The 15804-nt window shown below is 43.8% G+C and overlaps 2 protein-coding genes across 2 annotated transcripts in view; both read left to right on the plus strand.

The window, feature by feature from the left end:
- The window catches only part of TNKS (tankyrase), a 155972-nt gene extending 149036 nt beyond the window's left edge, over positions 1 to 6936 (plus strand). Inside the window, exon 27 of the mRNA XM_043893900.1 lies at positions 1278 to 6936. Coding sequence (XP_043749835.1) covers positions 1278 to 1364 — 87 coding nt within the window. The 3' untranslated portion in view covers positions 1365 to 6936. The remainder of the gene's footprint in view (positions 1 to 1277) is intronic.
- A 4682-nt stretch (positions 6937 to 11618) lies between these two features.
- LOC122687943 (ubiquitin carboxyl-terminal hydrolase 11-like) lies at positions 11619 to 14693 on the plus strand. Its single transcript, XM_043893698.1, is given in 3 exon segments — positions 11619 to 12090; positions 12092 to 12211; positions 12213 to 14693. Coding segments are annotated over 3 exon segments (2649 nt in total). The 5' UTR covers positions 11619 to 11658; the 3' UTR covers positions 14310 to 14693.
- The last annotated feature ends 1111 nt before the right edge of the window (positions 14694 to 15804 follow it).

Below are 15804 nucleotides of genomic sequence, written 5' to 3' on the forward strand. Positions count from 1 at the left end.
CTGAGCCACAAGGGAAGCCCAAGAATACTGGAGTGTGTAGCCTATCTCTTCTCCAGCGGATCTCCTAGAGCCAGGAATCAAACTGGGGTCTCCTGCATTGTAGGGGGATTCTTTACCAACTGAGCTATCAGAGAATTTGGCTACTAAAAGTGGTTGTTGAATCTTTTCTTCTAAGTACTTAAAAAAATATGCTCTATGCTCTTAGAACCAGCTTGGGTTTAGAGTAAGACTTGACAGGAAATAATGTTTGTTGGTCTATCCTGGTCGCTTCTGGTCCTGAAGTTTAGTTAATTCCCTTGCCTTAAAGCCTACTTCTGGACTTTGATATGATTAATTCCTGTCTCAGACTATGTGCTTAGTCACTCAGTTGTGTCCAACTCTTTGCAACTGCATGAACTATATAGCCTGCCAGGCCCCTCTGTCCATGGGATTTTCCCAGCAAGAACACTGGAGTGGGTTGCCATTATACACAGAAGCAATTCAGTAGCCTAATGAGTAGGAACCAGAAGCACTCAGAATGGTATGAATGATTAAATCATTCATACTATTAGAATCTGCCTAAATTTTACATGTGTTGGGAATCTAAAATACCATACTACCAAATTCAAACACTTGCGTTACTGATTCCTTTGCTTAAGCAACTTTTCTACAAGCAAAAGGATGTATCACACAAAGGATCATAAAAGACAGGGGTAGAGGCTCATCTTCAGAGCCATTCCATTCCCTTTCCTGTCATAGTTGCCTTTCACTAGTCAACTTGTCAAAATTACCTCCAAACTGTTGCCTCTAGGTTACTGGTGACCCTGCACACCTCGCCTTTCCCCCTCCTCACTCATTGGGTTACCTCATCATCTATGATTAACTTGAAATCAGTTCAGTGAATTATTCTGTCATTGAACAGACTTTTCTTGAAAATGCTATGTGACAGCAATCCACAAGGTGACGTGAGAAAGATTTTTCTTTGCCTTAGTTTTCTGGTTTATGGCACGTGACTCTCTAGGGAGGCATAAATGTAGTGTGATGAATTTACAGTATTCAGAGGTGAAATAACATGATAGCAATTCTAGGATTACAGGGTTTACACAGGTTTACGTACAGAGATGAAAGTGGACCTCCTCACTGTCCAGGCACCTGTGAATTAGCTGGCCATGGCAGGCGCTCAGGTGTATGTAGAGTGTGGGTTATGACCAGCAGCCTCTGAAGCGTCCACATGAAGCTGGGCTTCAGTATCTTACCTGCTCAAAGGGTGATAAATGCTTTCTTCCTGTCCTTTCCAGGCATACCCAGAGTATCTAATCACATACCAGATCATGAAGCCGGAAGCTCCTTCACAGACCGCAACAGCCGCAGAGCAGAAGACCTAGTGAATGCCCATCGGTAAAGGCCGGATCAGATTTCAGCCTGGGCCTGGATGACAGTGGATTGTTTTCAACAAAATCGATATTCTATAAATCCCTGACAGCCTAGAAATAAGCTGTTTGTCTTTTATAAAGCATTGCGATAGTGATGAATATAGTATGAGTAACTGATACATACTCAACTGCTACTGTTCCCTTTGAGGAAATGTTTACAGGGGCGGCCTTTTAATATATCTCAGGCTCATTTTCATTGCAGTTATCCATCGCTAAGACAGGACTGCTTCGATCTAGACTTGGAAATGGGAAAAAAGACAACATAACCAATACTTTCCCAAATGTTCACAATTCACACACTACGTTTGCTTTTCTGCATATGGCCTGTGTATATAATAAATATACACATATGACAGGCTCATTTTTTAGTTTTTTCTGAGCATTTATCATCCACTTTTTGTTGCTGTCATTGTTGTTGCTTACTTTGAAAATGAGCCCGAGCCTTCCCGAGGATATTTTGCACAGTCACACTGACTAAAATCACTAGTGACATAACCCAAGCTTCCGGCTGAGCAAGGCTTTTAGTGTCCACTTTTTTTCCCCCCACTGATTTATTTTTTATCTGTACCTCTTATCAGCGTGAATGCAGATGGAAAGGAAAAACGCCACATTTCAGTTTCCTTTTATGATTGGCCAGTCTTACAAGGGAAAGGCACCCAGCGTCCACCTGATTTAGGAACTCCCAGGTTCAGAGCAAGTCGAAGCCCATGAGAGCCACTCACACTTCCCAACGCAGGCCTGCCTCCAAGGCGTTCAGGACAGTGCTGGAGGGCCAGGAAGAGCCCAGCCGGTGAGAGGCTGTGGTGACGTTCAGAGGGGAGACCGCCAGGGAGGCCTGGGAATCCAGAAGCATCATTAAGACGTGTGAGTGGCCCGAGGTGCGATCATACGGCAGCAGAAAAGGACCACGAGGACTTCTCCGAGATAACACTATTTCACTTAACCAGCACCACCAGAGCTGTCGCCCCAGAATCAGCTGCCTTACTTCCAAATTCAGTGGACTAACCGTACTCCAGTAGAATAACAAAAGTACTACTTGATTGTTTCTCTAGTTTAGAAAGCTGGGGTTCAGATCCTGTTTAGTCACTAGATAGGCACAAATGGGAGAACTCTTTTGTTTGCTCCAGGTTTGGGGTTTATTTTGAGTGAGGTGCTTCGGATAGTTTACATAGGTCCCTGCACTAAATTTTTGAACCACTGTCTCAAACTACTTAATAGATGAGGAGAACAAAAATGGAAACCAAAGCTCTTTCAGTTGTTTTTTAAATGAAAGGAGAGAAATAGTCATACTGTTTCTTCTTGAAATCACTACTTTGTTTTGCTTTTTTTCCCTCAACATTTGTCAAGTGCACATTGACACTTGTAAAAAAAAAAAATTATCCGTGACAGTTCTCACACTTGTCCTTTTCATCTTAAATGAATATTGAATTGAGTGCATTAACATATTTACTTGGACATGCTGTGTGTCTACTTAGCTTTGAAGCAAAGTAATATAAATGTGGTGGAAAACAAGGAAAAACAGTGTGATGGAAACTTGCCATTTCAATTTACAGTCCTGAAAACTAATTTGCTTGTTTTTTTAATGCAGGTTGATTAAGCTGTGACTTCATTTAATCTCCTAAAGAAAAATAAAGCGGTTACATGCAAAGATTCTAGAATAGGGTCTTAAAAATACACATTTTGCTTTCCTTTTGGCTTGAGTCCAATGCTAGAACTAGACATCAGGAACTAGTTTTGAGTTTTATAGCTGAATCTTGCATGGGTCCTCAAAATTAAATCAAGAATTAGCCTCAGTTGTTGCTTCTATTGAAGTTTTAGTGACCCAAGCTGGGTGTTTGTGTCTTGGCTACTTGTTTAATAGCACTAGTATTTCACACAGAGCTCCCAAGTTTGATATTCATGAAGAGGGCTTTTTTCCTCCCTTCCTTCTTTTTTGCTGTGTTTGTAACAGTGGGTTGAAGGAATTGGCATTTGTGTCGTTTTCAGTAGCTGTGAAAGTGTATAATACTTGCCTCCAATTAGATATAGTTTAAAATGGTAAATACAGCTGTGATTTTTAGTTAAGTAAAAGGATGAATATGGTATGGATCTCAAAAGCTTTATAGCTTCATTAAAAACATAAGCCACTACCCACTCAACTGTGGTTATATGTTGTTTCTGTCACACTAACTAGGTTAATGGATGTGCCAGTTTGAAACTTCAGCCTTACATTTGAGAAGCTAAGCCGTGGTTCGGTATTTAAACTGCCAGTGTTATATCTGACATTCTGTGTGCCGAGTAAAGGTACTGTGTAAGGAAGACATTTGCTGTGCTTCTTGTCTTGTAATGATTCGAGTATGTAGTAGTTCTTGAAGGAATGTGTACATATTACTCATCTGCTGAAGAGAATGAGGTAATCAATATCTCACAGGAGCCAAATACATTTTTTCAAAACTTGAAAACCAAAGGTCACCCTGAGCGCGTTCAAGTTAGCAGACATTGATTGCATTTGGAATTTCCACCCATAGTAGTGTGAAAAACCCTTTGGAACTTAAAAGCATGGCATTCAGTTAGGCTGAAATGCAGATTATTTCTTGTACACGCTCTCCAGAAACACTAGCAAGTGCTGTGTGCCCACCCCTGAGTGGCCCCTCTGTTTCCCAAACCACATAGAAGAGAATCCAGACCCTCCACCAGCCCACTGCAGGTCTGACATCAAAGGGCTTCTAGCCCTGATGGCCCAGTTTGCTAGCTGTTGGCATCAGTTAAGTGGTCTGGACTGGGCACTTTTCTTCTTGTTCTTGGCCTCCTTCCCTTTTCCCCAGATGGCTAGTCTGGATTTAGGATTAGCTCCAGCAGTTACCTTTGACCCCACTCATTTGTCTCCTTCCTCTGTCTTGAGTCTTGCATACATACAGCAACTGTACCTCAGTTTCCAGTTCACAACCAGAGTCGGGTAGTAGGCCTCATGTTCTCTGCTTAGAAGATTCGGCCACTTTGTTGACAGATGACAGCGTGGAACCCAGAATTCTAATTCTATGTAGAATAATAGCAGTACAACCAGAATCCTTCCTTTATCTTTTCCTTCTTGGAACTTGGAATTCCTAGCTTTTCAGTAACATAAGTAGAGTAAACAATACTAGGATGTTTGTGTGAAATGACATCCTTGTGGTCCTTTGAGCTTGATGTTAGTGGCTACACTAATTTCCCCTTGCTCTCAAAATAGCGAAGTGCATTGATATGTGCAGAGAAATGCCTGAATGTGGCAAATAAAGTTAATATAGAGTAATATCATAGTCTCTATTCAAAAAATAAAATTTTGGTGTATGCTAGAAAACAGCATTAGAATGCAGTAATTTGTCTGTGTTTTTCTCTATCTCACAGCTGCACAACGGTTCTTGGCCACTGCTCACCCTCGTTCTTAAACACCTGTACCTTCTGGGTTCCCGTGAACACTTTCAAACAGAGATGGTGTGTATTTTTAAGCACCTTTCCCCTAGGATATCCAGATCCCATTTGTATGATAATCTGTGATAAACAGCCTTTTTTCTGTATATTTCTGTTGGGCAATTATCTGGCATAGAGCTATAGATTTTAATCATTCAGGCAGTGCTGAAAACTGACATTAAGATAGGGTTTCCTGCGTCAGAAACTTAAAGACTAAAGTTAAACTTCGTTGATGTCAAATTAGTGACAGAGAAATTAAAAGAAAGTAATTGTGAAAATGATATTTGTGCTATGGCTGGACATGTCTAGCATATGAAAAGGAAATGCATTTTTAAAAAAGCAACCTTAAAAAGTAAGACTACTTCAGATACCTTGTGCATTCTGAAATTAATAGACAATTAAAATTTCTTAAGAAAGCCTTAACTATGGCAGAGAATTTTTAACCTTTTCCTAATAAACACAGAGTTGTAATTCCATTTCTCAGCATGTGAAAGATGTCAGCATGTTGGTTGTATCTCCATGTATCTCACACCTGGTAAACTTAAGTTGATGAGAGTCTACTTTCTAAGGAATCCTCCTTTATCTGCAGAACAGCTGAGAGAATCGAGCTGTCCCCAATTCCTCTGCCTCTGAACTTCCTCAGCTATCAAACATTCTGGTTGAGACAAATGATTTTAAAACCCATGAAGTTCTGTGCATGTAGGGGTTACCAACAACTCATGAACATACCACGTAGAATTTGAGTGTTGCACAAGCTAATTTTGAACCATTTAAAAATATAAACCACAGTGATAAGTGACAAGAAGTAGGAAGCTAAGATTTTACATACTCCCCAAGACTAAATATGCTCACAAAGTGACCAGTTTTAAACTTCTGCAGAGGTTTTTAACTCCTTTGAGATAATATTCACACAGTAGAGGTGACTGCATTCTGACTCTTCATTTTTTCACATTTTCTTTTATGCTTTACACTTTCACATCTCCATACACACACCCCCCCACCCCTCTTTTCAAACAGATTTCTCATGCTCTAGGATCTAGAGTGTTTGGTTATTCATCTGCCTGCCCTTTTTCGCAGGCAGCTCTTGAAGCCCCTTGTTGTCTCTTAGTGTTTGCAGAGAAGTACAGTTAAACCCTGGTGGAGGCGGGGGAGGTCCCTTACACGCTCCCAGCCCCTCCCGAGGCTCAGGATGAAAAGCTAGAAAACACAACAATAAAAATTAGAAAGGAGCCAAAATCTTTGAGGCTAATAGCCTACACCTAGAAGCGGACCTTGACTATATAACCATTATATTCATGACACAGAATATTTAAACTCTTCATGTGCATAGAATACCTGCTTCTGCTTCCATTGTTTCAAGCTCACCCTGCCTATTGTCTTTGATACCTACAGACTGAAAGGTACTTATATCAAGGTTTCTCAAAAACATTTACAAAACCAGCTCTGAGGAAATCAAGAGTGTTTCCTGGCAACAGCATTTGAAGTAGTAAGTGTATTTTCTCATTGTGATGTTGGTCTGTGTACATAACCAATGTAGTGACTCTTCGGTTCATTATTGGTAATGTTTTTATTTGTAGTCTCTGTGACCCACCAGTGGCAGGGAGTTCCAGTTCACTCTCCTGTCCTTTTTTGCATTTGTCTATTTGTAGAATTGCCAGATAAAAGACACACAGTTAAGTTTGAATTTCAGATAAATAATTGTTTTGCTTAAGTATGGTTTGCATTATTTGGCATATATTTACTGTAAAAAATTATTGTTTATCTGAAATTCAAACTTAACTGAACATTCTCGGCTTTTTGGCTTTGTTTTGTTTAGTTTTACTAAATCTGGCAGGCCTGTTGATTTGGTCTTTGGAAGTTGCTTACAGCATGTAAATTCTTCTAGACTTCACTCTCACATGGAATGGAGGACCTTTTTTTCCCCCCCTCACCCTCTTCTTTCCAAAAGAGGGCATCAAGGAACTCAACCTGCCTGCATGGTGGGTTTCCATTTAAGACATCTTTATGATTATACTTAACCTGTAATTGTGCTTTGGCTAAATGTCTAACTTACAGTACTTGTAACTGTTTAATATTCAATAAAAACATTTTTAAAGTATACAGTATGTGGGTAGAAGTTAGCTCTGAAGTGTTTTCATTTCCCTCTTTGTTCCTTTCAACCTGACCAACCTTAATGTGATGCCCTAAAACTGCCGGAAAAGACAAACAACAGATCCCTCTCATCATCGGACAAGTCTCTGGTGAGACCTGCATGAAGGGCCTTATCCTCACCTTCAGCCCACGTGGGAGGCACTGAGGTCCAGCAACAGCAGAAGCACAGCTGCCTTTGAGAAATGTCTTCACAACAACGGGGCACGCGCTTTGGAGACAGGCTTCACACTGGCTCCCAAGGCAACGGGGAGGCCAGCAAACTGCTGTCCCTGCAGACCTCACTCCCTCCTTGTATCGTGGGGGGCGGGGGGGCACAGGAGCCAGCGGACTACCTGCCTCTTGTGATGGCGCTGCTTCGGCGCCTGTGACTCAGGCTAGAGAAAGTACACCCTATGAATAGCACTTGTGACCCTTTGTCATTGGGCATGGTTCGCTTTTCCTTGTTATTTTATAATCATAAGACGGCACAGTGGGCATCTAAGCTGAAGGAGCACCTGGCATTACAAAGGTCATCTGAAGACTGCTGGTGGCCCAGTGGTTAAGAATCTGCCCTCTAATGCAGGGGACACAGGTTCGATCCCTGGTCAGAGAATTAAGATCCCACATACCACGGGGCAACTAAGTCCACATGGCCGTAACTGAGATCCAACGCAAACAAGTAATATAAAAGGTCATTAGTTCCCATTCAGCTGAGACCTGGCTGCCAGACTTGCAGCTTAGCATCTGCTCTGAAGACCTGCGTCTAGAACAAGGGGAAGGGGGTGGTGCAGGACTTCAGTTGGCCAATCCCCAGCTGTCCGATAGAGCTAATAATGAATAAAACATCTGACAATATGTAGGTGACATGTTCATTTTGTTAATAGGATTCTTGGCATACTTTACTTGGTCTAAGGCTGATGTGAAAAGTAATTCTATTCATCTCTACTTTCATAATTCTGCTTACAAGTCCAGAGAATGTTATACAAAGCATAAAATAAATTAGGTGTTTAGGAATAACAGATCCAAACTACCATATAAAATAACAAGGACGGACTTTTGGATGGCATCACTGACTCAATGGACATGAGTTTGAGCAAACTGGAGATGGTGAAGGCCAGGGAAGTCTGGTGTGCTACAGTCCATGGGCTCACAAAGAGTCGGACATGACTGAGTGAACAACAAAAAATATAGAACAGGGAACTATAATATCTTGTAATATCCTAAATGCAAAAGGATCTATATATAAAGCTGAATCACTTTGCTGTATACCTGAAACTAACAGAACATTGTAAAATACCTATAATTAATTTTGTTTTAAAAAGTTTAAAAAGAAGAAAACCATGGATCGAATCCATGGCGCTATGAAGAGGCTGGAGTTTTCAGGAGACCATGGCTGCTGTGGACCGCCAGGTTGCATCACAACTCCCAGGAACTTCTGTGGGGACTCTGGGTCTCTTCTATCTGCTAAGTGGGAAAGTTTTCTGTCAAAGTTATTTAGTAGGAATATTTGGAAGATACTCAAGTGCTCTTGGGGTCCTAGGAGAAAGCAGAAGTGCAACAAGAAGTCTGGCCGACTACATAGTCTGTAAGTGCAGCAAGTTGCTGCAAGACCGTATAGTATGAAGGCACCTCAAACTGCCTGAGATTAAGGCCCAGCTCTGCCACTTACTATTAATAGCCATGTGGCTTTGGGAAGCCCCTTACCCTACCAGTGCCTCAGTCTCTTCATTTTTAAAATGAGTCTCAGACCTCCCAACAGAGTGGTTAAGATTCTGTGCTCCCAATGCAGGGGGCACAGGTTCAATCCCTGGTCGGGGAATTAAGATCCCATATGCCCCACAGTTCATGGGGTCCATGGGGTGACAAAGAGTTGGACACAACTGAGCAACTTTCACTTTTCATGCCCCACAGTTCAGCCAAAAATAAAAAAAGACTATAAAATGCGTCTCCTAATACCAGCAGTTCATAGAGTTGCTGTAAGAATTAACACTAGCATTTTCTGCTGAGTTTTGTATCGGAACTGAGATCCTACAGAGTAGACCTGGACACACAGTGAGCACCTGTTGATTTAGGCCCTGGTCAGCTAGTTCTCATAAGGGAAGGTTGTTAAGAACAGAGGCTGTGGTTTATTTCAAAATGGTTCCTTTCTCTCTCCTACTGCCTGAAGAACAAGGATATTTTTCTCCAATATTTACTATGAAAACCTATTTGAGCTCCTGGAAATAAATCTTTCAGAATTGTCACGGTCCCCGGTGACTGGGTCCCACTGGAGTTTTGAGCTCTCAGGGTTATCCACATTCAGCCTCCAGCAATTCATTGCAGTTCTTGTTTTCCTGCTCAGTACTGGTTCCCCAAGCAACTTCAGCTCATGAATCTCAGCTCCAGTAAATTGTTATTCTCTGTATTTGCCTGTCAACTTCTCCAGTCTCGGGGACAATTTCTCCTGTGTCCTTACCTCTCTTACGTATCCTAGAAGAGTTGATTTTTCACTTTGTTTGGCTGTTGACGTGTTATTAGCACTAGCACCTTCCAAGTTCCTTATATGTAGAACTAGAACCCCCAGACCACAATGACTTTAAAATATAGCACTAAAGGCATCATACATAAAAGAAAGAAACTGATAAGCTAAAATTTTATTTAAAACTTCTGCAAAAATGCTGGGTAGAGAATGAAAAGATAAGCCACAGACTGGGAGAAATATTTGCAAAAGGCATATCTGATAAAGCACAACTACCCAAAATATACAAAGAACCCTTAAAACTGGATGTTAAGAAAATCAACAACCTGAGTTAAAAAAATAGAACAAAGACTTGAAAAGACAATCACCAAAGGAGGTAAATAGATGACGAATAAGCATAGGAAATGATGTTTAACGTCATATGACTCTAGGTAAATGCAAATTTCAGAAACGACATGCCATAACACACCTATTAGAATGGCCAAAATTTGGAACACTGATACCAAATGCTAGTGAGGATATGGAGCAACAGGAACTCTCACTGTTGGTGGCATGCAAGATGGTATAGTCACCTCAGAAGACAGTTTGGCCATTTCTTACAAAACTAAACATACCATACATTCCAGCAAGAGTGCACTTTGATATTTATGCAAAAGTGTTGAAAAGTTAGGTCCATACTGATACTCATGCACAGATGTTTCTAACAGCTTTATTCACAATTGCCAAAACGTGAAAACAACCAAATGCCCTTCAGTAGCTGAATGCATAAATAATCTCTGGCACCTCCAGACAGTGGGATATTTGTTCAGTGCTAAAAAGAAATGAACTTTCAAGCCATGAAAAGACGTGGAAGAAACATGAATGCTAAGCAAAAGAAGCTGATCTGAAAAGGCTAACGGGTGTATGATTCCAACTATATGACATTCTGAAAAAGGCAACACAATGGAGACAAATAGAGAAGTGGTGGCCAGCAGTCAGGAAGGGAGAAATGGCCAAGTGGAGCACAGAGGATGTTCAGAGCAGTGAGAATACCTTCAAAGATACCATCAAAGTGGATGAATGTCACTTCACATTTACCAAAACCCATAGAATGTACAACACCCAGAGTGAACCCTAATGCAAACTGTAGACTGGGGGATTGTGATGTGTCAACATAGGTCCATCAGTTGTAACAATTATACCACTCTGGTAGAGGATGTTGATAATGGAGGAGGCTTTTATCAACCGGGACCAGGGGTTTATGCAAAATCTCTGTAACTTCTGCTCAATTTTGCTGAACCCAAAACTGCTCTAAAAAAATTAAATCTATTTTATAAAGAGAGAGAAGGCTAGAAACATATGTACAAGCAAAATGTATACATGAATACTTCCTCTTTTAGAGAGGAGACCTAGAGATGCACATGATGAAATAAATAGTAAATAAATAATAATTAATTTAAACTTAATCCTTTGACTTCAAGGAGGTGAATAGTGTGAACACGTATTTTTTTTAAAAGACTGGTGTTTTAAATTCGTTTAAAACTGGGGAAGACAGAGGGTGAATTCAAATATTCTTTATGTTTCTGCCACTTCGAACTTAGGAACTGATTTTGCAGATCCCTGCTCCAAAATTCAGACCCAGGGGAAGTCCTGGGAAGAGAGAACAGTTACCCAAGCAAGCCCCTCTCTCGGGCACTCACTCAATGTATGATGTTGAAATAAAACTGATTTCCTTGCTCAGCACTGAGACCAACCTACAAGGTGAGCAGCTGTGTTCCTGGTCTCAATATTCTTTAAAATAAGACAGGAGAATGTATACAAAAAGAATGGAAAGCAAAGACTCAAAAAGATAACATATTTTTTTAACTATTATAAACAAAGTCAAAAGACAAATGACAAACCGAGGGGAAATATTTGCAATTCATACTGTAGAAGGGCTTCCCTTGTAGCTCAGTCGGTAAAGAATGTGCCTGCAGTACAGGAGACCCGGGGTCCATCCCTGGGTCGGGAAGCTCCCCTGGAGAAGGAAATGGCAATCAACTCCAGTATTCTTGCCTGGAAAATCTCATGGACAGAGAAGCCTGGTGGGCCGCAGTCCATGGGATCACAAAAAGTCGTGCAATCTGAGCGACTAACATTACTTACTGTAGAAGGGGGCTAATCTCTTTCATACAGAAAGAGTTCCTAAAAGCCTGTAAGATTATTTAAAAAAAAATTTTTTTCTTCAAGGGAAGCAAAAAATGGCGCCTGCAAATGAGCAAAGTTTGTGACGCAGTGAGCTTTTTGTCTCTGGTCTTCTCAGGACGGAAGAAGGTGCAGGCTCCTCATTGGCAGCACGGGTACGAGCAGTGGGAGGTGTACGTGCAAGGAGGCGATGAGGATTCCAGCACATTCCCTGGCTGCATCAACAAGGCTGAGGTCTTTGAAGACCAGGTAAACGCACGCCTCAAGAAGGGACTGGCGGAAGGTGAGGACTATGTGCTGCTCCCAGCGGCTGCTCGGCATTACCTGGTCAACTGGTGTGTTCTAGAGCATGGCCAGCCTCGCGTGGAACGCAAGGTCATGGAACTGCCCCGCATCCACAGGGTTGAAGTGATCCCAGTAGAACTGGTGCTCGTCCGGCTCAGCGATACGGACACACCTCCCACGGCTCGGCTTAGCCCGGCAGATTCTAGTGACCTCGTTTTTGCGCGCCTCTCGAGAGCAGTTTCCGGGGCGCCCCCAGGAAGAGACCCGGCTGTGGCTCAAGAACGCGGAGGGCCCTTTTGAGAGGTTGTGCGACGCCCACGTCACAGTGCTTGACGCCCGCTCTTGAGACTGAGCAGGTGGTCGTCATGGAGACCCGAAAGAAGGATGCCACCTGGCCCAGGGCGCAGCCACAGGCCCCAAGCGGCGCGTCGGAGGAGGGTGAGGACTTCCAAGGCCAGCCGGGCGTCTGTGGGCTCACCAACCTGGGCAACACGTGCTTCATGAACTCGGCCCTGCAGTGCCTCAGCAACGTGCCCCAGCTCACCGAGTACTTCCTCCAAAACCGCTACCTGGAGGAGCTCAACCTCGGCAACCCGCTGGGCATGAAGGGGGAGATTGCAGAGGCCTATGCCGACCTGGTGAAGCAGGTGTGGTCCGGCCACCACCGCTCCATCGTGCCCTACGTGTTCAAGACCAAGGTCGGCCACTTTGCGTCCCAGTTCCTGGGCTACCAGCTGCATGACTCACAGGAGCTGCTGTCGTTCCTCCTGGATGGACTGCACGAGGACCTCAATCGCGTCAAGAAGAAGGAATACGTGGAGCTACGCGACGCTGCTGGGAGGCCCGATGAGGAGGTGGCTCAGGAGGCCTGGCAGAACCACAAACGGTGGAACGATTCTGTGATCGTGGACACTTTCCACGGCCTCTTCAAGTCCACTCTGATGTGCCCTGACTGTGGCAGTGTGTCTGTGACCTTCGACCCCTTCTGCTACCTCAGTGTCCCACTGCCCGTGAGCCACAAGAGGGTCATGGAGGTCTTCTTTGTCTCCATGGACCCCCGCCGCAAGCCGGAGCGGCACCAGCTCCTGGTCCCCGAGAAAGGCAAGGTCTGGGATCTGTGTGTGGCTCTGGCCAAACACACTGGCATCTCTCCAGAAAGGATGATGGTGGCCGATGTCTTCAGTCACCGCTTCTATAAGATCTACCAGCTGGAGGAGTCTCTGAGCAGCATCTTAGACCGAGATGATATCTTCATATACGAGGTGTCAGGCAGGGCGGCCACTGGGGAGAACTCCAGAGAGGACGTTGTGCTTCGTGTCTACCTGCGGGAGCGCTCCGGAGTCCGGGACTACAACGGTTCCTACCAAGGCCTGATGCTTTTCGGGCACCCGCTTCTGGTGTCGGTGCCCCGGGACCGGCTCTCGTGGGACGCCCTGTATCACATCCTGCTCTACCGCCTCTCGCGCTACGTCACCAGACCCAGTTGGGATGATGAGGAGGATGGGGATGAGAGAGACCTGGAGAGTAAGGACAGCCTTCTTCAGCCTGGATGTGGGGCTGCGGGCAGCTCCCAAGACCCTGGGCCGGAGCAGGCTGGGTCCGGCTCTGGAGTCACGAGTGGTCATCGGGGCCCTGGGGACACCTCTCCTAGGCCATCTCACTGGCCCCAGAGGACGCGGCACAAGCACCTCTTCACCCTGCAAACAGTGAATTCCAATGGGACCAGCGACCGCTCGCACTTCAACGAGGATACCCAGGCCCAGCCGTATATTGCCATTGACTGGGAGCCAGAGATGAAGAAGCGTTACTATGATGAGGTGGAGGCCGAGAGCTACATGAAGCATGACTGTGTCGGGTACGTGCTGAAGGAGGCGCCAGTGCGGCTGCAGGAATGCATCCAGCTCTTCACCACCGTTGAAACCCTGGAGAAGGAAAACCCCTGGTACTGCTCCACTTGCAAGCAGCACCAGCCCGCCACCAAGAAGCTGGACCTGTGGATGCTTCCAGAGACACTTATTATCCACCTGAAGCGCTTTTCCTACACCACGTTCTCCCGCGAAAAGCTGGACATCTTTGTGGAGTTTCCTATCCGGGACCTGGACTTCTCCGAGTTTGTCATCAAGCCGCAGGACGGCTCAGCTCCGGAGCTCTACAAATACGACCTCATCGCGGTTTCCAACCATCATGGGGGCCTGCGGGATGGACACTACACGACATTTGCCTGCAACAAGGACAGCGGCCAATGGCACTACTTCGATGACAACAGCGTCTTGCCTGTGACGGAGAATCAGATTGAGTCCAAGGCAGCCTATGTCCTCTTCTACCAGCGCCAGGACGTGGCACGCCGTCTGCAACCCCAGGCTGGCTCATCGAACCTCCCGGCGTCCTCTGCCTGCGGTACGCCACCCAAGTCAGGGTTCATGGATGTCAACTAAGGGGCCCCGGCCCCACCAGTGGGACGGAAGCTGTCCCGGCTCTCTTCCTTCCCGAAGCCACCCCCGTTCTCTTACCCATTAGGTGCCCTGCGCCAGGCGTCACAGGCCTAGTCGTGGCTGCTATTCCCCTGTGCCGCTACATTGCTCTCTTCCAGGGAAAAAGAGGTCATGGCTCCTTCTACCAGTGTGTTTCCCGCCCGTGTTTGCCCTTCAGAGCATCAAGCTTCCCTTCTATTCTCTATTTATGATTCTCCCCTTCCTTCTTGTCCTCAGTCTGGGGTGTTCTCGGGGTGGGGGTGGGGTACATCTGAACAGAGTGTATTTTCTTACTGAGACCTTGTACCTTGCGCTGTGTATATATAAAAGTACCAGTGTGTTCCTAAAAAAAAAAAATTCAGATCAAAGTTATAAACACACAGTTCATAGAAAAATACAAATGGTTCTTGAATATGTAAAAATTGCTCTATCTCATAGAGAAATGCAAATTAAGTTAACACAAGTTAGCTCTCAGACTGACAAAACTCAGGAAGTGGTGTAACAAGTGTTAGTGAGTAGGTATAAAAGCAGTAGATGGGGGAGAAGTTACATAAATATAAACATACTATACCTTCATGTGCTTACTCAAATGATTGGAATACTTTCTCGGTGAATATGTCAAAATCTGGTAACAATTTTTTTTTTTTTAAATCTAATAACATTGGTAAATTGGTGGTGAGGTGACTTAGTTGAGAAGGAAGCATTTTATTATATAGGTGTCTCTATTTTTAAAATTATTGATCTATGTGAATAATTTATCTACATAAAAGAATTGGGAGTGGGGGCTTCCTTGGTGGTCCAGTGGTTAAGACTCCACACTTCCACTGCAAGGGGCTTGGATTCAGTCCCCAGTCAGAACTATGATCCCTCATGCCATGCGGTACAGCCAAAAAATGATGAAAAGAAAAATTAGGAGTAAGTCAACTCATTTATCGTTGGGTTGAAGTGATTTCCACAATACATCAAGGGAAGCAAGATGCAGAAACTGTATATTGTATGATCTTGTTTTTATAAAGCAAATACCAATAAAATCCCGATATGTAGTTAAACATATAGATACATGGTGTTATGCACTTGATACTGTTATACCATATAATACAACAATCATATTGTGTATGACTCTGTGGGGATAGAGAGAAAAGGAAGGACACGTGATGGTTAACAGTGGTTGTTTGCAGAATCTGGTGGAGAGAGACATGTGAAAAGAAAATATTTTTTAACAATATGGCTGACATTTTTGAAGGAAAAAAAATATGTGTGCATATATATTTATGTCTATCTGTCTGGAACAAAGACCAAAGAAAGAAACATCACCTGCAAACCACAAGAAAACATAACTATCATGACTCTTTGTCCATGAACTAGAACATGAAAACACACATGTGTGTATATGTATTGTGTATATATGCACACATGTGTATATGTAGAAAGATGGTCATGGAATGTTGAGGGTGAGTGT

This window comes from Cervus elaphus, chromosome 32 (assembly GCF_910594005.1).
Source record: "Cervus elaphus chromosome 32, mCerEla1.1, whole genome shotgun sequence".
In the NCBI taxonomy this organism is placed as follows: Eukaryota; Metazoa; Chordata; class Mammalia; order Artiodactyla; family Cervidae; genus Cervus; species Cervus elaphus.